The 24260-nt window shown below is 48.8% G+C and overlaps 1 protein-coding gene across 1 annotated transcript; it reads left to right on the forward strand.

The window, feature by feature from the left end:
- Positions 1-5696: 5696 nt before the first annotated feature.
- Positions 5697-19510, forward strand: TEX33 (testis expressed 33). The gene is made up of 5 exons (XM_012637988.1): positions 5697-5718; positions 9449-9918; positions 10627-10771; positions 19121-19231; positions 19413-19510. Exons 1-5 carry the CDS (start codon positions 5697-5699, stop codon positions 19508-19510), a joined length of 846 nt encoding a protein of 281 aa, XP_012493442.1.
- Positions 19511-24260: the final 4750 nt, after the last annotated feature.

A 24260-nucleotide genomic window follows, 5' to 3' on the forward strand; every position in this document is an offset into this window, starting at 1 on the left:
CGGTGGAACCCAGGTGAGACTGCAGCCCTGGCTGTAGCCGTCTAGGACCCCAACCCCGGGAACCCAGCTGAGTCATACACACACCGCTGACCCACAGCAACTGCGAGATAATCAGCGTGTGTTAGGCTGCTAAGTTCACGGTAACGCTGTCATGCAGCGACAGATCATGAATACAGGAAACGAGCAAAAGCAGGGAGGCCAGAGAAGAAGCAACTGTTAACCTGGGCAGGTGATGGGGGCGGCTTGGACAACCAGGGGTCAGGGAGAGACGTGGAGGTGAACGAAGGGACCCAAGTCTGGCGTATTTTGACGGACGTGCTGCTGGGTTGCTCGTGGAGTTAGCTCAGAGTCTTCTGTGATGTCTCTGTCTGTGCCAGGCGATGTGTAGGCATTTCACAAAAACGATTTCATCCGACTGCCATCCTCACCCTTAAGGTGGGTTATGTCTGTTTCACGCACAAGAAAAGTTCAGCTAAAGAACTCGGCCAGAGTCACTCATCTAGCAAGTGGCAGGCCCAGATTCTGGGGACCCCAAGTGTAACCACAATGCTCTCTTCCTCCTGGGGAGACTCTGAAAGGCCGAGCGTGCAGGAGGCGTCCCCTGTACCCATCCTGCCCACAGCCAGACAGGACTGAGCCAGCGCTGGCTCCAATGGCTCTTGCCTCCTCCTCCTCTGAAGACAATGTTGTTAATCTCCTTCTGCAGCCCTTGTGGTTCAAGGGGAGGAGACAGGACCCTCGCTGTCCCATCCCTGCTTTAGTTCCACTCCCTGGTCCCCGATCCCTGGGCATCCAGCTCAGACAGCTGCAGGTGCATCTTCCCCTTCTGCTCCCGGTTGCCCGTGACCCATACGTGTGCTGTTGAACACATCTGTGCCTTCCGAACTGTTAGCTCCTACGCATCCTTCAAGATCCTGCTCAGATGGCCCTACTGTGAGCCCGGCCTCCTTTTCCCTAGACAGAGTTAGTCCTTCTCTCTACTTACTCCTTTGCACTCCTAGGAACTTCCTTTGCACTTGGTGGCATCTGAGCCCTGTGTGCCTGGCGCACACCTGGCAAATGGCGGGTGCTTGGTAGACATTTTTGAATGACTGAGAGAGCAAACAACACATGAAGGCCCCTCCTGCCTCCTCAGTCCTGGCCTTCCATTGGCTTCTTTTCCCTGGGGTGGGCCTATCACCCTCTGAGGTAACAGAGCCCTGTGTATAGCGATCACCATGGCAACTCCAATGAACATCTGCGGGGGGTGGGGCTGCTTCCTAGCAGCCATCCATTGGTCCTCACCAGTAGTTGTGCAGCACAGATCTCCACTCCTGGGCTTCAGCACACACCAGCGTGGTTCCCATGTTTTCTGACGTTATGAAAGGGATTGGAGAGGTGAGGCAGAGACTTAGGAGTTGGGACGGGGCTCTCCCAGGACATAGGATTTCATCTTCCTCTTCCCCATTCAGAGTTGCTTGTGAGTGAAGAGTGCCCAGACTGCAACTGGACCTACCTTCCTGCCCTCCTCAACTGACGTCCCCCGGGACCTTTCCCTCCAGGTCAGAAACCGGAAGTGAGTTCGCACTGCTGTTCAAGCCGGTCCAGGCTATACTGGACTGGCAGTGCCATGGGGGCAGACAGGGGGTTGCTATGGGCACATCAAGTGGGTGGCTGGGAAGGGAGCACAGGGACAGGAGCAGACGGCTAACTTAAAGGAGCTTCGACGACCTTGAAGATGCATGGCTTAGTTGTAGCTCCACCTGGGCGAAGTCCCATTTCTTTTCTGAGCCCAGTTTCTCCGTCTGTGAAAGACGGTAAGTTAATGGCTTCTCTAAACACCTTACTGGGTACTTGTGAAGACAGACTAATCTGCTAGATGTGAGAATGCTTGACACAGGAGTTGTCTTAGTCATCTCTTGCTGCATAACAAATCGCCCCAAAACGTAGTGGCTTAAGATGACAATATTTATTATCGCACAGTTTCTGCGAGTCAGGAGTATAGCTGATGCCTTCGTGGGTTTTCTGTCTCAGGGTCTCTCACAGACTTCAGTCAAGATGTTGACCAGGGCTTCAGTCTCATCTCAAGGTTCAACTAGAGAAGGACCCCTGTCCAAGGCCACCCCATGGCAGGATTCAGGTCCTCCCAAGCTGTCAGCTGCAAGCTCCTCCTAGTTCCTTGCCACAGGGCAGCTCACAGCATGGAAACCGGCTTCCATCAGAGCGAGTGAGCGGAGGGAGCCAGAGAGAGTGTGAGAGAAAGACAGAAGTCACAGTCATTTATAACTTGATCTTGGAAGTGACATCCCTCACATTTGCCATATTCTATTGGTCACCGGGTCCAGCCCGCACTCAAGAGGAGGGGAGGAGGGATCACTGGGAGCCGTGTCAGCTGCCCACACCGTCTTCCCTCTGGGCCCCAATAATATACATCCCTTCCATGGACAAAATACATTCATCTCCTCCCAAGATCTCCAAAAGTCTCATCCTATAATAGCATCAGCTTAAAATCTAGAGTCTGGTTATATAAATCAAGTTCAGGAGTGTGTGTGCCTCCTCGGGTGTCATTCCTTGAGAGGCACTTCTTGAGTTCAGCTCTTCTCCAGTGGTAGATCTGTGAAATGAGGTCATCTGTCCTGAAGATACCTGATATACAATGATGTGATAGTCACAGGATAAGAGCTTTCGACATTCATATTCAAAATGAGGAAAATGGAGACAGGGAGGAGCCACTGGTCCATAGCAATTCTGAAATCTAGTCGTGCAAATGTTGGACATTCCTTGATTGGGTTTCAAGTCCTGGGAATAATTTCCCATTGCTCTCATCCCTGCACTATGGACTCTTCTGCTTCCACCCTCTGACTCCTCTCTCTCTCTCTCTCTTGTCCGGTGGTCTCATTTTATATTGTTTCTATCCCTTTCACTCTTAGCAGGCAGTACCTTTGCTGATACAGTTTTCTCAAAAACCATGAAACTTGCAAGGGTTTACGCCAGCAGACAAAAGCCACACCCTTTTCCACCTGTGCTTCTGCCAAGGATCAGCATCCTTAAGCTTCCTAGAGAGCCCTGTGGTTCCATTAAGAGGATATATGAGGCATATCCTTAATCTCCTTAAAGGCCCCCTTGTGAGACTTGTAACACCCTAATCCTTTGTTCTTTCTGAAGCTTTAACAATAGGTTGCACAGTCACACTCTTGGCCACATTTTCTAGACAGTCCTCTGAAGCCCCTTCTTAATTGTTGCATCTTTTGGCATCTGGAGAGGATGAAATTTTCAAATCATTAAGTCCTGGCTTTTCATTTAACAAACCTTTCTTCACTTCATCTCCCTCCTCTCACACTTCACTGGAGGCAGCAGGAAGAAAATCTCTCAGTTTATTACTCACATGTTCTGCTTGCAGGTGACATAACTGCAGGTGACAGTGTCTCTCAGTTTCTGCCACTATGTAACAAGGGCCTTTCTTCCTCTAAGTTCTAATAACATGTTCATCTCTTCCTTTTGTGACCTCACTGGGAGCATCTTGCAAGTCCAGACTTCTGCCAACAGACTGTTCAAGGCAATTTAGGCTTTTTCTATCATGTTTCTCAAAATCCTTCTAGGCTCTGCTTACTGCTGGGTTCCAAAGTCGCTCCCACATTTCTAGGTATTTGTTAGAGCAACATCTCACTCTTGGTACCAAAATATGTATTAGTTATCTATTGCTGCATAACAAATGACAACGAAACTTAGCAGCTCCAAACTGTATGTTTAAAAAAGCACAAATTTATGATCTTAAGAGTTTCTCTGGGTCAGGATCCTGCTTGTAGCATGGCTGGGTTCTCTGGCTCAGGCTTTCTCACAGGCTGTAATTAAAGTGTCATCTGGGCTGTGTTCTCATGTCAAAGCTCGACTGGGGAAAGACCCACACCCAAGCTCATTCAGGCAGCAGGATTTATTCAATTCTTCGAGGACTGTTGGACCAAGGGCTTCTGTTCCTTATGAGCTTCTGGCCAGAGGCCACCCTCAGCACCTTGCCACATGGGCCTCTCCACAGGGCAGCTCAAACCATGACAGCTGCTGCTATCAGAGTGAGCAAATCAAGGAGAGCCAGGGAAAGAGTGTGAACAAGACAGAAGTCACTAATATAATCCTGGAGGTAACATCCTTTTATTCAGAAGCAAGTCACTAGGTCCCTAGCTCATACTCAGGGGGAGGGGATTACAGTGTGTGAATACCAGGGGTGTAGGATCTTCAGAAGTCATATCAAAAGTCGTACAATCACCAAAAAATTATTAAGTGTCAAAATTAATAGGGTGTTTTGCTTGTCAATTTTTCAAGAGAATAAAGTTGATCTGGCTCCTGCTTGCTTTGAGCTTACCAGCAAACTGACTTGCTGGGTGACATTAGATGAGTCATTCCCCCTCTCTGGGCCTCAGTCCTCAAAGATCCCTGCCAGCTCTGACTTGCTTCTGTATTGGGGGTTCGTGACACCCCCGATATAACGGGGTCCCCAGGCAGTGTGCGTTGCAAGAGATGGGAGAGACAAAGACACAGACACAAAAAGAAAGGTGAAAGGGTGCGGGGAGGTCAGGGGACCACCAGCATTCCTGTGAGCCAGGGGGGACTGACTGAAGTCTAGCACCCGTTTTTATTCTCTTTTTCATGTTATAGATTACAATGATTTGATGTGAAGAGCTCGTGAGTTAGCAGTAAAGCGTATAATCTAAAGGGGAACAAAAGAGACCATGTTCTTCTTTCTACTTTATCTAGTTTCTCGTTTACTGAGACATGAACTCAGGAGATAGGTAGGAACATTGCCCCAGGCTTAGAATAGCAAATTGCTCTTATCTGCTGCGCTGACAAGCTTTGATGATTCTCTCTGCCTTCGGATTGCAAGCCCATCCCGGTCCGTTTGCAGACATCTCAGATCGGTGCAGTGTCCCCCTCAAGGTCAAGCGGCTTTTGCTCAGTGAACCGACATATCCACAGGTTACTCTTTGGAAAAATCCTGTCCCACTCCTGGGGTTCTCATGTCTCAACCCTAACCCTCAACACTTCTGTTCCTCCCTTATTACAAAGACATTTACCATGGAGGGCCAGGTTTTATTTTATTTATACTACAAAATTTGCTAAAACCTGGGGAAAAACCCGCGTGGGATACACTAAGAGATTATAAATGAGGGAAAGACCACTTGGGAAAAAGGAATGAAATCTGCAGAGGCTTTTGGAGGTGCCAGAGGTGCCCCTCCAATTTGTCCCAAAGGCCTTTCCTCAGAAGACTGAGGTTATGCCAGAGTGTGGAGTCCTGCTCTAAGCTCTCCATAGCAGCTAATCTTCCCTCCCCTGACCATGAGTGAACAGCCAGCAACATGGATAAAACTGTATTTGTAGGAAGGCAGATAGTTACCAGGATAGGGGCACAGGGGCAATACACCCCACAGCCACGGGCCTGGTGGGAGTGACTAGGGCTTTCCAGAGAGGGCAGAGTCTGCAGGGGTCCAGGAGGCAGGTCTGGTGCCAGGGGTGATGAATGGATGGGGCAGGGGCTGTGGATGTGGGCAGTGCCACAAAGCTCCAAGAAGACCCTGGGGACCTCGGGTCAGGGGCTGGGCAGACGGCCTCCCTGTTCTGCTCTCAGCTTATTCTCATTCACAGAGACTGTGTCATCTGAGACGATGAAACATGTTGCTTTGTCTACAGGACCCAGTTTGGAATTACCTGTCCTGGAGTAAGAGTCAATGGAGCTGGGCTGCCGAGCAGGTAGGACGGGTGGGCCAGGGATGTGCTGAATGCACATCCAGGGCTTCCGGAGGGACTCCTGGGGGCAGCAGGCACAAGGCCTTGCTCCACTCCCTCAGTCTTGCTTTGGCCTCGGACCCACCATTGCCCTGACTTCCTAGGGGGCATTCTGTTTGAAGACAGAAGATAGAACGAGGGAAAGCAATTACTGAGCCCCTCCCCTCCTGCCATGCGTGGGAATTATGACCCCAACAAGTCCCCATCTTCAGGTGTTCTGAGTCTCTGCACACTAGAAGGGCAGAGCTGCAGGGGAACCTTGAGGGGCCTGGCCACACAGGTGGGGGTCCCTGCAGATCGTGAGTGAGCCAAGACCAGGAGGTGGTATGGCCCAAGGCAGGAAGAAGAGAATGTTCCAGGCAGGGGGACAGGCAGGAAAAGGCTTAGAAGGGAGAGAGGCTCATGCTTTCATGGAGCCCTGAGGACAAAAGGAAGGATTTCAGTGCAGGAGTGACTGGTTCAGGCCAGTCCAGGGAAGGGTCCCCAGGAGCGCGTGGAGGGTGGCTGGGGCCGGCAGGTGGGATGGGGGTGGCAGTCCTGCTCAGGGCTTTCCGCAGTGGCCTGAATGTCCCGAGGGACCTTGTTAAACCTCAGACTCCCAGCCTTTCTGATGCAGCAGCTCCAGGAGGGGCCCGGGAATCTGCATGTTTACAGAGTGCCCCAGGGAATCTGGATACTTGGCCAATTTTATGAACTGTGCTGACTGATCCTCTGATCCTCATAACAGCAGCGAAGTGGGATTTATTCCGCCCATTTTATAGCGGAATGAATGGAATGAAGGAAAGGTGAAGTTGCAATGAGAACTGAAAGCCTTCATTCATTCATTGATTCATTCATTCAACAAACAGTCAACTCTGAGAGGACAGGGCTTGGCCCGTTCAGCTCACTGTGGGGTCCCCATTGCCTGGCACGGCACGGGACACACGTTGGTGCTTGCTCACTGGATGAATGGTGAATGTACTGGCTCTCTGAGCCAGGGGACACAAGACACATCTGGGCTGTAAAAGTGCTCATAACCCCAAAGGGCTGGCAGAGGTGAGCAGGCGATCACAGCAGTATGTGCTGGTGAGTCAGACAGTGGGAGCACAGCCGGGGACAGGCGGGCAGCGCTGCTCCAGCTGTCCTGAGCCCGAATCCTGTGGAGCCCCAGGAAGAATCCATCCCTGTGCTGGGCCTCAGTCTCCCCAGGAGCAGGGTAGGGGCTGTGGTGACCAGGTGAGTGCTGTCCCCACTCTTAGCCTCCAGTCTTTTGAGAAGGGTCACCATGTCCGTCCTGGCAGCCCAGCCGTCCCCATGGTGCCTCTCTGCTTGGCTGCCTGCTGATTGAGGCAGAACCAGGACAGGAGGGAGGGAAGACAGTCTGGTCTCTGGGAACAGGTTTTCCCTTCGCCTCTTTGCATAGGTGACAAAGGGGCAGAACAAAGGGTGGGGAAAGGAAGGTAAAGAGGAAGACGGCAGGAAAGCTGGGAAATCTCAACCTTTGCTGTCTCTCGCCACCCTGGGGAAGGGTCCGCAGCCCTCACGGCATGGGCAAGAGGGGCTTTCAGAGCACCATCACTTGGGGACCACAGAGCCGGGTCCAGTGGGAGTGAAATAAAAACACCAATGGCTGGTGAAGTCTGATGCTCATGCAGCCTTCTCTGAAAAACTAAACTGGGACAATCGAATGTCCACCAGTGGGGCAGCGGCTAAATCCTGCAGGGTTTGAAAAGAAAGTTGGGTCTACATCCTCTGCCTTGTGTAGATTCCCAAGGCATGATGGTGGTTTTTAACAGCAAGTTACAAAGCAACGCATAGAATCTGATTTCATTTATACACAAAATTGAAACAAAACTATGTCTCTTTTAAGAGGACTAGAGCTGCAAGTCCCCAACTCCTGGTTGGTGGAGGCCTGTTAGGAACTGGGCCTCACAGCAGGAGCGAAGCTTCATCTGTGTTTACAGCCGCTCCCCATCGCTCCCATCACCGCATAAGCTCCGCCTCCTGTCAGATCAGCGCGGCATTCGATTCTCATAGCAGCTGGAACCCTACTGTAAACTGCGCATGCGAGGGATCTAGGTTGCACGCTCTTTATGAGAGTCTAATGCCTGATAATCTGAGATGGAGCTGAGGCGGTGATGCTAGCGCTGGAGAGTGGCTGCAAATACAGGTTATCATTAGCAGAGACGTTTGACTGCACAATAAATGTAATGTGCTTGAATCATCTGGAAACCATCCCTGCCCCAAGTCCATGGAAAAATTATCTTCCATGAAACCAGTCCCTGGTGCCAAAAAGGTTGGGGACCACTGGGCTAGAGACCTGTCTACAATACTTTGGAGGGAAGTCCACCAAATACATTTATACCTGTAACCTGGGATTGAGGTTGGGGGCAGACTGTGAGGGGACACTTGGCTTGGCCTCTGTATTTTGCACAGAAAGAAAGACTCTGTATACTATTCGGGTGTTGTATAAAATATGTATTCCAAGCTGCCATCCCCCTGGCTGTAAAATGGACTGCTCCTTACGAGTCACTAAGAAACAGAAACAGCTCTGGCTACACCATGAGCCAGGGCCATGGATTGTCAACTGCAGCCTGGTGTCACAGGTGTTCAAATGGGGGGAATGAGCGTCTTAGCATCGATGAGGTGCAGAGCCACCGTGTACGACACCCTTTACCCCTGCTCATCCACTCATGCACTGATGGACTCTGTCGCCTTCCCAGATAGACAGGGCTCTCTGGTGGGTGCTGTGGGACACCCAGGACTGACTCACACGTGGACCCTGCCTCAGTGACCCTCTCCACACATCTAGGAGGGGAAATGAGACTGTTTGTAGCTCCTAGTGTGGCAGAAAGGGAAAGCCCAGGATCTCAAGAGCTGTGCGGGGCGTGTTAGGGACAGTGCTGGGAGCTGAGGAGGCAGCTGGCCCGGCTCCCAGCTTGGGGTGGGTGTCAGGGAGGACTTCTCGCTGGGCTGCATTTGAGGAAGAAGGGTAGGATTCCGACTTAGGGAAGAGGAGGGCTGGCCTTCCAGGTAGCAGACCAGCCAAGGCAAACACTGGGAGGGGGACCTCACAGGGCGTGGGTGGGAAGAAGCAGCAGTCTCTCTGTCTGGAGCCAGGGAGGAGCTGATGAGAATGAGGAGGAGACACCGCAGGCCGCGAGCAGGAGGCCCGTGGGGCCTGGTGAGGGGTGGGCATGAGAGAGCCTGGGAGGTGGCTGGGGCCCCATCACCCCTGGAGGAGAGAGGAGGTGGGGTCTGGGGCACAGCAGCCTGAACAGGGAGCAAAGACTATTTCCCTCACTGGATTGCTGGGAGGTTCCAGGTGCGGAAAGGCACTTTCCAAATGGAGCCAGGAGCATTAAAGCACAGAGAGGCCAAATGCCCTGCTCAAGGTCACACAGCTAAGCCTCATGGCTGGACAGGCGTGGGCTGCAGTCCCTACTGTCCAGAGCAACATGGAGCCCTGTCCAGGGGGTGCTGGGCGGGCTGAACCACCTTCCCCTTGTGTGTCTCCTTATTTCTCACCCATGCCTCTCTGCCTCCTGTGGTTTCTCTCTGTCCCTCTCCCTTCTCCTATCTCTGGATCTCGGGGGCTCTGTGTCTCTCTGTTTCTCCTCCCCACTCCTGTCTCCGTCCCTCTTCCCACCCTCTACTCTCTGCGTTTGTCTGTGTGTCTCTCCCAACCTGTCCGTCTTTGCTTGGCCCGGTTCAGGTACAGCCACTCTGGCCAGGGCCCACCTGAACAACAAGGAGGGCCAGCAGGACGCGGCCCCCCAGAAGACTTCCTGCAGCTCCCTGGACACCTCCAAGTTCAAGTACCAGGTCCCGCTCTCCCCACAGACACCCCTGCACCGGGGAGGCAGCAGCCGAGGCAGCCCCCTGGGGCAGCGCCACCTGGAGGAGATCTGTCCCCCACCCCCAACCGTGGTCAGCACGGAATCTCCGGGGATGGACCCGCAGCCCAGGACCCTGACGAAGGGGGGCTCCAGGTCCTCCTTGAGAGAGAACAGGGCCACCTTCCGAGAGGGGGCTCAGCCACGCCAGGGGCTGGATGAAGGCCCCAGCCTGGGGGCGCAGGACCAGAGGAGCAGGCCCGGGAGCCAGAAAGGCAGCGTCATTCCGAACAACATTCGCCACAAGTTTGGGAGCAACACGGTGGACGAGCTGCTCTCCGAGGAGCAGGTGGGTGCCAAAGCAGAGCCCAGGAGGCTACGGGCAGCAGAAAGCTTATACATGGAGACTTACAACGAGGACCCAAAAGAAACCTGCTCTTGAATACAAAGCCCCTGTGATAGTATCCTGAGAAGGCAGTAATTACTGAGCACCTGCTATGTGCCAGGCACATGCACTGTTTAAACTCTTCACGTGTAACAACCCATTTAATCTTCCCGACAGCCCATTAGGAAGATACTGTTATCATTTTATGGAGGAGGAGCCTGCAGCTTAGGGGGGGGATAAATACGTTAACCAAATTCACCCGGTTGTGTGGCACAAGGATGCAAACCGGGCTGGCAGATCAGGAGCCCGGGCCCCTCATGAGTTTGCAGTTAAAAGTCTTTTGCTTGAATTGGAAGCTTGCAACTTGAACGAGTCTCCTGAGGGAGACAGCATCGAGTGGATCGGCAGCATTTGCCGGGAATCAGAAGACCTGGGATTGAGTCATTATTTCTCAGATGCCCCTGGCCCATTGCGGGGGGTAGGGGAATAAGAGAGAGTAGAGTGGGGACCTTCGGCCCCCCGGCCCCCAACCCCGCCGCCGGGTTAAGGCCGCCCGCCAAAGGGGGGGGAAAAGGAAGGAAGGCAAGGGTCAAGGCAAGAAGAAGCAGGGGGGGGTGTGGGGCTGTGCCCTGCGTTCCCATCCCTGTCTCCACTCCCTGCCTCCCTACTCAGGCTCGAAAGGCTGTTGGTGAAGGCTTTGAGGGCCAGAAGAGGGCCAGCTCGTGGCCCAGCAGGACCCAGAGTCCTCTGGAATTCTCCTCCATCTTCGCGGACTACTACGATCTGGGATACAACATGCGGTCAAACTTGTTTCGAGGTCAGGTCAAAGGACAAAGGTGGGGGCTGTGAACACCCATGGTCTAAGGCATCGGACAGGGAAGGCCTTTGGGGTGTCCACCCCATATGGGGCCCAGGACCCCAGGGCACATCCCCACGGACACTCATTTCAGGCCCGCCACAGGCGTCTTATCTGCCGGGCCCTGCCGAGCAAGTTCTGGTGCCCAGCAAGTCTATCCTTGCTGTGGAGAGGATCCAGCCCCTCACACCCCCAGACAGCTCTGGTTTCTTAATCTGCCAGTGGGAGGCACCTTTGGTCACAGTGACAATATCAGGTTTATTGGGTTCAAAGCTCAGCTCAGCCACTCACTAGCTGGGTGTGACCTCAGGCAAGATCCTTAACTCTCTGGCCTCAGCTGCTTTCTTGGTACAAGGTACAGGGGATGATAACCATAGCGTGGCCCTCACTGGGCCATTGGCAGGACCCTGCGAAGTGCCGCCTGGAGGCATTTAGCCTGCATTACATAGCGAGTGCTCAGGAGCTGCCAGGCCATCATTTTTCTTCCCCAGCGCCCAGCAGTGGCACCACCTGGGCAGGCAGGAAGCCTGGGTTGGAGGCTCTGACATTTACAGCAGCTTCCTTTGGGTCAGCCTAGTCCTGCTTGGTTGGGGGGTGGTGCTGTTAGCTGCATTTCACAGGCAGATCTGAGGTCATTGGCCCAAGACCCCTTAGTAGTCTGAGGTATGTCTGGGACTCAAATCCAGGTTTTCCTTCTGCCTCTAAAGCCCCGAAGTCTTTCCTGCATACTTGCTCACCTCCCTAGCTATGGCCCTGTTCCTGAGGGCTTTCTGGATTGCTCGGATGCGGGTCCACAGCCACCATGCAGGGACTTCTCTGCCCCCGCCACATTCCAGTTCAGCCTCATTGCAAAGGGCCACCTCTTTCTAGCTCCTTCCTCTCTCCTCCCTGCAGGCCCTCTCATGTCCTCCCAGGGCCTGGAAAACCTCCTCCACTGGCTCAGGTCCCTGTCACCCGAGCAACCAGACACCCACTGGAAGCCTTTCTAGGCTTTTCTTTGAGCTTGAAGAAGGGGTGGTGCTGGGGAGGGAAGTGACAATACAGCTCAGATTGTCCCCTACCCTGGGTCCCACGGTCCTACCTTCCACGTCTCTAACAATTATCACCACATAGCTTTTACATACAACCTTATATGATAATGTCTGCATAAATGCAAAAGAATAACATTTTAAAAATGTCTGTGTGCCCATTATGCAGCCTCGGAAGTAGAGCCATGCCAAGGGTGTGCTGGGGCCAGCTTGCACCAGCTTGCACTAGCTTGCACCAGCTCACAAGAGACGATTGTTCAATTTTTCTGAATTGATCGGCATACAAATGCTACCTTATAATTGGTCATAGTAGTAGTATTTACACTCCGGAAATTGGCAAACACCCCTGCCTGTGCCCCATCCGTGCGCCTCTCTCCGTCTCCGTCTGTGCAGGGTTAGCCTTTGCGCTTGCCGTTGGAGGTCGAGGAGGCTGGTGTGGCTGCACAGGAGCCAGGGAGAAGAAATCAGAGAGGAGTGAGATAGATGGGAAGCCAAGCCAGGGTCGTTAGCGGGAGAGTGGGTTTGGTTTAAGATAAAGGACCACTCCAGTTGCTGTGTTGAGAACAGACGTAGGGAGTTGGGGCAGAATGAGGGACACCAGAGAGGAGGCAACTGCAAAAATCCAGATGGGACAGATGACGCTGGCTTGGTCTTGGGAGCCGGGTAGCGCACTGCACAATTTTGGGGGGCTCCGTTGTGCGATGTGGTGGCTCAGGGAGGTGAAGGTGGTGAAGGTGGCCTGACGTAGAAGGATTCTGGCTATTTGCATATGGTGAAGAGAACAGAATATGCTAACAAATGGACTCGGGGGTGAGAGAGAGGAATTGACGTTGATTTCAAGGGTTTTGACCTGAACAACTGGAAGGACGGAATTGCTATTTACTGAGACAGAGAAGGGGCCAGCAGGAGTGAGTTGAAGAAGTCCTATCTCGTGCTGAGTCATAGAGGTAATCTTTTCTATAGTTTTCTAAAAGATTGAGTTTTGTTTTTCACATTTAAGTTTTTAATCCACCTGGAGTGGATTTCTATTTTTAGTGTGAAGTAGGGATTCATCTTTAAGCTCTTCTCTTTGTAGATGACTGGTTATCTCAGACCCTTTTGTTGAATAGCCCCATCTTCCCTCCGTGACCTGCAGTGGCACCTCTGTTACCCGTCAATCCGGTCACATGTGCTTGGATCGGTTTCCAGATCTCTATTCTGTTCATTGGTCTAAGATTACACTTTTAATTACCAGGGTATTATAAGTAGTCTGATATCTGGCTGGGCAGTACCCACCCCCACCCCAAAACCAGTTAATGTCTTGGGTTTCTAGGGCCTTGACTTGTCCATATAAATTTTATGTGGAAATTTCCATGAAAAACCCTGTTGGGATTTTGATTGGAAGTACACTGAGTCTACGGCTCAATTTAGGAGCAGTTATTAGCTTTATGATAATGAATTTTCCAATCTATAAATATGATATATAGCTCCATTAATTTAAATCTTTCTTCAAAATGTGCCAATAACATTTTGTATTTTTTTTTCCTACAAAGATTATGGCATTTTTTGTTAGATTTATTTAGGAGAAGCTCTTATTTTTTTGCTACTTATTGCAAATGGTATCTTTTTAAAAATTATATTTTCTAACTTTGATGCTGATAACTGTATTCACAGATGCAATTTTCATTTTGTATATTAATCTTATATCCAGAAGCTTTGCTCAGCTCACCTATTAATTCCAATAACTGTTTGTAGTTTCTTTGGGACTTCTTTAGACTAATAATAATGGCTATATTTATGTATAGTATGTAATGTGCTGTGGCACATATTACATGTTATACATGTACTTTACATACATTTTAATGTATGTAAGTATTTTACATACATTTTAATTTTCACAAGAACCCTATGTGGTAAGTGGTATAATTCCCTTTTTTTTTCAGTTGGAAGAAATTAAGGCTTGGAAAGGTTAAATAACTTACGTGAAGCCACACAGGTAGGAATGGTGAGAGTTGGGATTTAAACCCTGCCAGCCAAGGGCCAAGTTCACCTTCTTAACCACTCGGCTTTTCTCACCTTCCCATCAGTGCCGGGCTGACTGTTCTGGACAGTGGCGCATGTGAGCAGGAAAAGCAGGTGTCCTTATCTGCTTCCTGACTCTAACACTGTACCATTAACATGTAACATTTTTAGAGGAATTTTGAAGATCAGATTAAAGAGGTCCCCCTTTGTTCCTGGCTTGTACTTTAATTTTTAAAAAAATTATAAATAAGTGTTGAGTTTTATTATTTATACTGCAGTTATTTAGATGATAATATGATTTTTTTCCCTTCCATCTGTTAATATGGTAAATTATGAACTGATTTCCTAATATTAAAGCAAATTTTAAACTAATGTACAAAAAAATAAAAAATTATATAAAATGGCTTGGTCCTTACACAAAAAATATAAAAAAATAAACCAGCCTGTGTGCATTATCTTTTTTAAATGTGAAAGCCACTGTCCATACAGAAGAGTGTATAAAACCTCTGCGTGCAGCTGAAAGAATAACACTAAATAGCCACTTGCAGGCTCCCAGCTGCAGGCAGGGCTGGCCGCAGCACCCTGGCTTGTGTTCGACTTTTATTAATAAGCCCTTGTGCTTTCTTTGTGGCGTGAGCTCCTAAGTATGAACCCTGAGCAATGCTAGAGAGCCCAGTCGGGGAAGAGCGCACAGAGAAGGTGACATTTTAGAGGAGCCTTGAAGGAGGGAAGCAGGTCAGCCCTGTGGATTTCTGGGAAGAGCAGTCAGGCAGGGGACCATGTTGATGGCATAAGCTCTTACTTGCCTTTTTACTGGGGCCATTGTAGGATTTTGTACACAAGAGCGACTTACGTTGAAAAGGATCCACCTGGCTACTGTGTTGGAACTGGACAGAACACACTGGCACAAGAGTGGAAGCAGGGGGACCAGGGTGGTGGCCCTGGAGGTCAGAGAAGTGGTTGGATTTTTCATGTCTGGAGGAGGCAGAGCAGATTGGATTTCTTGTAGATTAGTTGTGGCAGCGAGGAGAGAAGTCAAAGATGACTCCAGGGCCTGGAAACCGAAGGGTGCAGTTGCAGAGGAGGGCTGCAGGTAGAGCAGGTAGTGTGGAACCAGGTGTGGGTGAGTGGGGTTCAGCGTGGGAAAGGTTGAGTTTGGGCGGCAGCCTTGCACAGGGACAGGGAACACAGACTTGGATTCATGCAGCTGGAGTTTGATTCAGGCTTTGCCCCAGTAGCAAGCCATTCCTTCCCTTTATATCTGAGTTTCTGCCTCTGGAAAATGTGAACAATAACAGCACCTGCCTCATAGAAGTTTTTAATAGAACAAGATGCTTTAATATTTGCATAGTTCTTAGAACCTGGCACCTGGAAAGCATTTGTCAAACACATTCCCAATGGCCCTGTGTGTGAGGAAACCCTGCCGCGGGTAAAGGATCAGAAGGGAAGGCAGACAGCTGACTCCGGGTTGTCGCCTGGCTTTGGCTGCCCTGAGAGTTCAGTGAACCCGGTCTAGGGAGGGTGTTGGTGCAGCCAGGATGTGTGGGCTGCGGGTGGCCCACATAGGATGTCCTGTGGGAATGGGATCCAGGTGAGCGGCCCGCTGTGCATTTTCTGCCTGCAAACTCACCATGGCTCCAGCTTCAGGAGAAGGTCAAGGCTACCACTGTGGGCTAACAAGAATGTTCTCGTCTTCTCTCTGGGAAGGGAGAGTGTTGGCACGTGGTCACGATAAGCCAAGTACAAATCAAACCTGGACTGGGCTGCTCACCTGGACATCCTGCTCTTTGGGTCAGGGAGCATGCTCAATGGCAGCAGGGGTAGCCAGGGGTGAGGACAGCCCTCAACCTATCCCGTCTCGTTTCCCTGTGTCCAGGTAGCCAGGGATCTCTGACGCAGCCCCGTGAGGATTTCCCTCACCTCCCTTCCATTTTGGAATCCCATTTTCCCTATCCTGTGTCTTCCTCTTTTTTGGTTTTCTCTCCTGTCCTTGGGGTGGAATATGTCTCCTACCTGGATGGCGTCATCGTTAGAGAACATAGCCTGCAATGACTTTAGTCCTTTGAAGTTGTTGAGACTTGCTCTATAGCCTAGCAGATGGCACAGTTTTGTGGATGATCTGTATGTGCTTGCAAATAATCTCCTGGGTGCAGGATCTTGTGTTTGTCTAATAGAACAGCCTTGGTAATTATTTCCATACAAATCTTTTAATTCCTTATTAATAGTCTTTGCTTGATTTATGAATTACTAAAAGATGTGTCTTTAAATTTTCCCTAGGATAGCAGATTTGTCAATTTCTCCTTGTAGTTCTGTCAATTTTGCTTTATCTATTTCGAGATTATTTCATGGCAGCAAATTTAGAATTATTACATCACCTTAATGAACCGCAGTCATTTTTATTTCTCATAGTGCCTTTGCCTTACAGTCCATTTTGCTGGATATCGATGTAACTAGACTAGATTGCTTTTGTTTAGTGTTTGCTTGCTGTATCTTTTCTATCCTTCCATGTTTATCCTCTGTGTGTCCTTTTAAGTATACTTTAAATGATATATATCTGAAAAATATTTTCTATACTCTCATAATCTATTTTTTAATCAATGGGTTTGGTCCATTTATATTTATTCTAATTACTGATATATTTGGATTTATTTCCATGACCTTATTTTGTGTTTTCTATTTGTGCTTCTTTTTCCATGCAGCTTCTTTCTTCTTTCCTTCTTTTTTAGGATTTGCACGAGTTTTCTTTATTTCTCAATCCAATATTTGTCCTTTTCTATTTGTCCTATTTTTTTTTTTTTTTTTTTTAGAGACAGGCTCTCACTCTGTCACCCAGGCTAGAGTGCAGTGGTGCAATCATAGCTCACTGCAACCTCAATCTCCTGGGATCAGTGATCCTCCTGCCTCAGCCTCCTGACTAGCTGGGACTACAGGCTCACACCACCACACCTGGCTAATTGTTTTATTTTTTGTACAGACAGGGTCTCGCTATGTTGCCCAGGCTGGTCTTGAACTCCTGACCTCAAGGGATCCTCCCACCTTAGCGTCCCAAAGTGCTGGGATTATAGGCATGAGCCACCATCGCTGGGCTACTTCCTATTCTTTTAGTGGTGACCTTTGACATTTTTATGTGCATAGTTAACAAGTTGTAAAGTTAATTTAGGTATTTAAGTTTTCCTGAACACTACAAGGACCTCAGAAGGCTTCCACTTTAATTACCTTCCCCGCCCCTCCTCAGCTTATATGTTACTATTTTACAGAATTTTAATTGTACATAAGAAAAGTAGTTGAAGCTGTGGAGCCTGGAGCCACAGGCTCTGGGGTTGAGTCCTGGTTCTTTCACTTACCAGCTGTGTGACTTAAGACAAATTACTTAACTCCTCTGTGCTTCGGTGACTTCCACAGCAAAATGGGGATGACAATCATGCCTACTTCTTAGGGCTGTTGAGAAGATTCAAAGAGCAAGTTCATGTGAAGCCCCTAGAACTGTGCTTAGCACACGGTAAATCTTCAAAAATGGTCCGCTGTCATCGTCACCATTATTGTACCCCATACAGTCAACACCGCTGCTGTTACGATAACGAACGCACACTCAGATCTGCTCTGCTTCCACTCTCTTTGCCTCCCGTTCCTTCTGGCATCTCAGGCCTTCTGAGATCGTTTCTTCCTCCTGAAGTGTGTTTAGAAGGTATTTTTAGTGAGGTTTATTGTGGGTCAACTTCAGGCTCTGTTGGTCAGAACAGTCTTTTGTCCTCATTCTTGGAAGATAGTCACATTGTAACCAGTTCTAGGTTGTTGACTGTTTTCTGTTAGCACTTTGATACGGCTGCATTTTTTCTCTGATGATTAATCAAATCAATTGTCACAGTCTCTGTAGGTAATTTATCTTTTCTCCATGGCTGTTTACTTCTAAGATTTCTTTTTCTTTGCTTTTTCCCAATGATCCACTGTGCTTCCCAGTAAGATTTCTTTGTCTCTGATGTTCTAAATTTTACTTAGATATAGCTAGATTAGGAATTCTTTTTTCTTACCCTGATTGGGGAATTATGATTCTTGAATCTAAGAATCCACATCTTTCATCAATTCTGGAAAAATTTCACCCATTATTTTTTCAGATATTGCCTCTGCCCGTTTTCTCTAGTCTCTCCTTTTGGAACTCCAACTAGGCACATGTGGGGTCTTCTCCTCTAACCTGCATCTTAACATCTTTTTCATATTTTCCACATTGTTTTTTTTCCCTCTGTGCTGCATTCTAGCTAATGTCTTTAGATACATCTTAGTTTACCATTTTATCTCAGCTGTATATAATCTGCTATTTTACCTGTCCATTGAATTTTTTAAAAACTATTATGATGGCAATTTTCCCTTCCTTTATTTTATTGTATTTATTTTTATAGAGACGGGGTCTTGCTCTTGCTCAGGCTGGTCTCGAACTCCTGACCTCCAGCAATCCTCCCACCTCAGCCTCCCAGAGTGCTACGATTACAGGCGTGAGCCACCGCGCTCGGCCTGCAATTTTCAAACTAATAGAAGAATAGAGAGAATAGTTTAGTGAATAGATGTTGCTCGCATCACCCAGTGTCAACAACAATTCATACGGACCCAATCTTGTTTCCTCTTTTCTCCCTCCCATCTAGCTACCCCCACCCCAGGTTATTTCAAAGCAAATCCCAGGCATCTTGTCATCCACTGAGCTTAAGCTTTTCAATTATTATAGGTTTCATTTCTGAAATTCCATTTGTTTCTTTTTTTAATCTGTTCTTTCTGAATAGTTTCTTATTCTTTGCTTATATTTTTATTCTCTCTTTTATGGCTTCAAACAGTTAACATACTTATTTTATATTCTGTATCTGATCACTCAAATCCTTGCTAATTTTTGGGACTTGGTCCTCTGTTTAGTGTTTCTGTTGACTCTTGATCATTGTAACTTATTTCCTTGTGCGTGGTTTGAATTTTGCACAGAGATAAGTTTCCTGAAATTGTAGGTATTAGTTGCCACATGCTAGATGGCCCAATGAATGTCCAATAATTTCATCTTCCCAACTTTACAAGACAATTTTATTCCTTTGCATAGATGAAGAAACTGAAGGTCAGGGAGGTTAAAAACTTGCCTGAGGCCATACTGCCCATACGTGATGGACCTGCTTTAGCATGAAACCCTCCCCACCACCCCTTCCCTGCCACAACCCACCACCCATAGAGGAAACTGACACGCCGTGTAAACCATGGAGGGCCCGACTTCTGTTGACTTGGGCACCTGGGGATTCTTCTCCGTGTTCCATAGGGGCCCCTGAGGAGACAAAGAGCCTCATGAAAGCTTCGTACACACCAGAAGTGATTGAGAAGTCAGTGAGGGACATAGAACACTGGCACGGCAGGAAGACGGACGATCTGGGTGAGTGGGGAGTGGGCACTCTACCCCCCGGGCAGGGTGTGTCGGCTCTAAGGTCCAGAGAGAAACCAGAGCAGGAAATAGAGCCTGGGGAGGACTCGGAAGAGATGTGGGCACTGCTGGGGCCTGGGCACTCCAGAGCCTGCTGGGTGACTTGTGCTGGCTCCTCCCCCGCTCTCTGTAGGACGGTGGCACCGGAAAAATGCTATGAACATGAACTTGCAGAAAGCACTGGATGAGAAATATGGAGACAAGAGCAAATCCAGGGGCTCGAAGTACTAGACACAACACAGAAGAGGTGCCCTCCACTCAAATAAAGTGCCAGCAATAAAGGCACAAACCCGAGCCCTTCCCCTCTGCTTGGTGCCTCTCTTCACGTTGGGCGGGGACCAGTGTGCCATGTTGGAGAGACCGGCTGAGGGAAGACGGAAGCCCTGAGGGCCCAGACTACCTCCCAGACCTTCCCCCTATGTACACACACACACACACACACACACACACACACACACACGCTCCTTCACGCCTTCCCCAGTTATCCCAGGAATCGACGTGAGAGCTGAGTGCAACTCTGTCCCCAGCCCAGTGTGCCTGGCTTCCCCCAGTGCCCTGTGTGGAGGGGTCCTACGGTGGGCGCTGCTGGATCTTACCCTGCACACCTTCCCCAGCAGACTCCAATTATTTCCAGACACCCCTTCCTCCCTCTGTAAGCCCATGGGCTTCAGAGGAATCGGCCACACACACTCCCTCCAATCTAGTGGTGGGTTTGATTGGTTGTATGGTAATTCTTTTTGTTGTTGTTGTTGAAACCAGGTCTCACTCTATCACCCCAGGTGGTGTGCAGTAGTGTCATCATAGCTCACTGCAACCTCAAACACCTGGGTTCAAGCGATCTTCCTGCCTCAGCCTCCCCAGTAGCTGGGACTACAGGCGCACACCACCACATCCAGCTAATTTTTGTATTTTTTGTCTCACTGTGTTGCTCAGGCTGGTCTCAAACTCCTGGCCTCAAGCGATCCTCCTGCCTCAGCCTCCCAAAGTGCTGGGATTACAGGCATGAGCCACCACCCCGGCCTCAAATGGTAATTCTCAGCCCCCGCCCCCACCCCCCACATAATGTGATTGGTTCAGACAGGGGCATGTGACTCAATCTGGGCCAACGGGTGCAAGGAAAAGTGTGGGTGTGTCTTTTCTCTGCCGGGAATGCTGGGGGAGCAGCCCTCTCTCCCGATGTATGGATTGAGGAACCATGCAGCCTGGACTGCTCCTGGCAGACACTCTCAGATCAGAGGAACTGCAGACCCAGCAGCACAATCTGGGTCCTCGGTGACCTCACTGAGCTACTCCACCAAGTTGACCAGAAGCCGCCCACCTCTGGACTTCCTGTGACGTGAGCCTGAGCATCTATCTCCTCACTGTCTAAGCAGCCAAAGCGTCCTTATCCCATAAGCTCCCTGGTAGCAACAGGGGTGAGACCTGGTAATTGGAGCCCCAGGGAAGACTACCCCAGAGAATGGGTTCCAGGTCAGACCGTTGTATCTACCAGTTGCTCTTGAAGCTTTTCACCTGGATGGTCTCTAAGCCAGCAGCACGCCCGTCCCCAGGTACTGGCTTCCACTCTCAGAAATTTCGGGTATTAGTTGCCACATGCTATATGGCCCAATGAATGTCCAATAATTTAATCTTTTTATTATTTATTTTATCTATTATTTACTGTGTTCCAAACCACACCAAAACCTGTTGGCTTAAAATGACATGATCATTTATTTGCTTGTGATTGTGCGATTTGGGCAGAGCTCAGCAGGTGTGGCTCGTTTCTGCTCCACGTGGCACTGCTATGAAGATGACCGCTTCTCTCACATGCCTGGTGCCTCAGCTGAGATGATCACCACAGCTGGGGACTGGCTGGGCACAGCTCTCTCCTTGTGGCCAGCTTGGGCTTCCTCTGATATGGTGACTGGGTTCCAGGAAGGAGCCTACAAGGGGATGAGATTCAACGTGTAAGGGTTTATCAGCCTTGCGCTGGCTTGCTAATGTTGCCAAGCCCAGATTTTGTGAGAGGAGACTACACAAGAGCATCACTGTAATATATACAGGAGTGGTTCATTGGAGACCACCAAAATAACAGTCTACACCAGCGATCACCTTGCTTTGGAAAGGTCAAAAGCAAAAGGAAGAATCAAAATCACTGGCAGGAGAAGGGGAAGACATGTCCTCCTTCCCCCACAAAAGGGATTGATTTCTTCAAGATAGGATTTGATCAGCATGTAATACAGAGAAGTGAATTTGACTTGATTTAGTATTTATTGAGTACCAAACTGTGTGCAAGGTGCTGAGTTCTGCTCGACTTCTTTACTGGGTACCTAACTTCTGCAAGGCACTGGAAGAACCAGACTTTGTCTTTATCGAGTAGCTACTATGTGCCCATCACATGTGGCACCTGAGAAAATGAGCCATGCAAAGTACTGTGGCTGAAGTAGACTCTGTACTGTTCTGACACAGAAATGATAATGTGGCAAACACGTGATTATGCACCACACGCTTTACACACACAACCTTATTTCATCCTTATGCCAGTCCTTGAAGCTGATCCCCTTAGTGCAGGTGAAGAAACTGAGGCTTGGAGAGGCCAAGGAAGTTATACTTAACACAATTATGCCAATAGGAAGCTGGGCTCCAAACCCAGGAATTTCTGACCAAAGCCACTTTCTTCTCTACCGGGCAATCCTACTGCAGTGTCAACAAACATACTGAGCATACTTAGGCACTGTGGGGACAGCAATATGAATGCAATGCTGTTCTTGTCCTCAAGAACTTTACAGTCGCAGAGGACTGGTGTGGAAAAATATGGCTTTGAGGCTTAGCTCCTCATCTGACCCACACGTACTCAGCCCTGCCCAGCCCTGACTGATGAGAAAGGAATGAATAAGACATGGTGCCTGTCCTCCAGGAGTTCAGAGTCTCATAGGGAGACAGACACAGCAGTGAATAGATGCTGAGAAGTTTTATTCATGAGTGAGAAGTTCATAGAGGGCCAGTGAAAGCACAAAGGAGAACGTGGTCACCTCTACCTGGGATGCTGGGAGGGGGTGCTGGTGACATGGTAGGCTTCATCCAGGAGGTGGCTCTCGAGAAGAATCTTGGAACACGAGAGGTATGTTCAGGTGGACTGGAAGAGGTGCAGCACTCCAGACAGAGGGCACAGTATGCACAAGCCCCAGCATGATGTATTTGAGGAGCTAGGTGGCTCATTAAGCTTGGAAGGCAGTAGGGTTTATGCCCGGATGTGGCTGTGCTGTGGGGACCTCCAATGCAAGACCCAGCCCTTCCATCTAGGAGCGTACAGCCTGGCTGGAACACTAAGGGTTAATAATACCTGAAGAAGCCACGCAGAGGAGTGGAAGAGATGCTCATTATCCCCGACAGTCAGGGATGCAAATTAAAATAATAAAGTCATCAGCTTGGCAAAAATTAAAATGCAAGTGTAGGTGAGAAGGAGAGAAATGGAGGCTCTCATACACTCCATGAATTATGAATTATAAGGGAGTATTTAGCAAAATTGAAATTATATTTTATAACCTGAAAATTCCATTTCTACATAGCCTAGACTAGAAATGCTTAAACATGCACACAAGGAGCCCCACACAAAGACATTCATGCAGAGTTGTTTGTAACCGTGAAAAAACCTAAGTGTCTTTCAGCAGGAGAATGGACCAATGGGACCGTGAATGGCAGTGGAAAGGAACGAACCACATCTGCATGTACCGGCAGCGAAAGGTCTTACAATATATCAAAGTGGGTGAAAACGGCAATCTTCAGAACAAGCCCTACTCCGGGAAACGTACTGTTGATTTGGCCTTCAAAAGGCAAACACAAAACCACTATCGCTCATGGATATATTTACAAGCGTATGCAAGGTGGGTTGGAAAGATACTGCAGAAACCCACCCTCACATTGCATTTAGCTTAGCACTTTGAAGAAGCAGCTTTACAAGAGAGAGCTCAGACGCTAGAAAAAGTGGCTGAGTAACACAATGTTGGTGAGCTGATTTAAAGTTAAGTGAGCAATTTCAATTTTGACATAAATGAATAAATGTAACATGTTATGTGACTTTGCCTCAATTAAAGATTCCATCTCAGAACATTAAGAGGAACTCTTTCAAATTAAACATTGAATATTTTAGAGAGAAAAGCTGTAATCTTGGCAAAGTAAATAAAGCATAAATTTTTCTTTTTAAGTTAAAGAATGCCTTTATCCCACTGATGCTCTTTCCGACAGCATTCCTTATTCTTCCTGCTCCTGAGGTTCCTAGATGGTGAGATTCACAGTGATTGTTAAGTTTCAAGGAAGTACAGGGACCAGGTCTTAAGTGGCATTAATTCACATAGTGAAAAAAATTATTCATCCTTCCATTCATGCAGGGCCTTATTTGCCCAAAGTGACTCAGAACCATCTTCGTAATTTCTGACATATCCACGTACCACTTGAGCAGACAACAATAAAGCAATTTAGGATGCTTTAACCTGGGGCACAGTTGGCCAGCCTGTCATGGCTATAATTCCAGTCCAGCTCTCCCCCTGGTGGCAGTGTCTCCAAATTGCAGGCATAGTGTTTAAGAATCATAAATCCACAATGTACATGCTGAGGGAACCTAGAGACCATTTAGTTACATCTTTTTAACTATGCCTTTCCTGCTCCCCACCCCAGACCCATTTTATAGATGAGGAAAGTGAGGCCCAATGGAATAAATGCATGTTTAAACTGGAGATGAAAAGTCCCTGTTGTCTGCTTTGCAAATCCAAACTGCCCTTGACGGCATGGAATGGCAGGTTGATCTTTTTCCCCATTCTCCCTCCCGGAATCCTGATCTCTGGAACAAACAGTATCAAGCAAGAGCTGAAGCAAACTCAGAGGAAAATCCAAATGCAGGTGTGCAGTCAAGAGGCAACATGAGAATCTACCTCGGCTCTAGTCCTTGGGAAAACCACCTTCCCGGTTATCTCTAGAGCAGTAATAGAGGGGAAATCACACTTCT

Source organism: Propithecus coquereli, unplaced genomic scaffold, assembly GCF_000956105.1.
Source record: "Propithecus coquereli isolate 6110/MARCELLA unplaced genomic scaffold, Pcoq_1.0 Scaffold126, whole genome shotgun sequence".
Taxonomy (NCBI): Eukaryota; Metazoa; Chordata; class Mammalia; order Primates; family Indriidae; genus Propithecus; species Propithecus coquereli.

Excerpts from the sequence above, each read along its gene's own strand:
- TEX33 (XM_012637988.1), top strand. The coding sequence starts at position 5,697 with ATGGAGCTGGGCTGCCGAGCAG. Across the intron at positions 5,719-9,448 it reads GGAGCTGGGCTGCCGAGCAG|GTACAGCCACTCTGGCCAGG; the intron begins GTAGGACGGGTG and ends GGCCCGGTTCAG. Across the intron at positions 19,232-19,412 it reads CAGGAAGACGGACGATCTGG|GACGGTGGCACCGGAAAAAT; the intron begins GTGAGTGGGGAG and ends CGCTCTCTGTAG.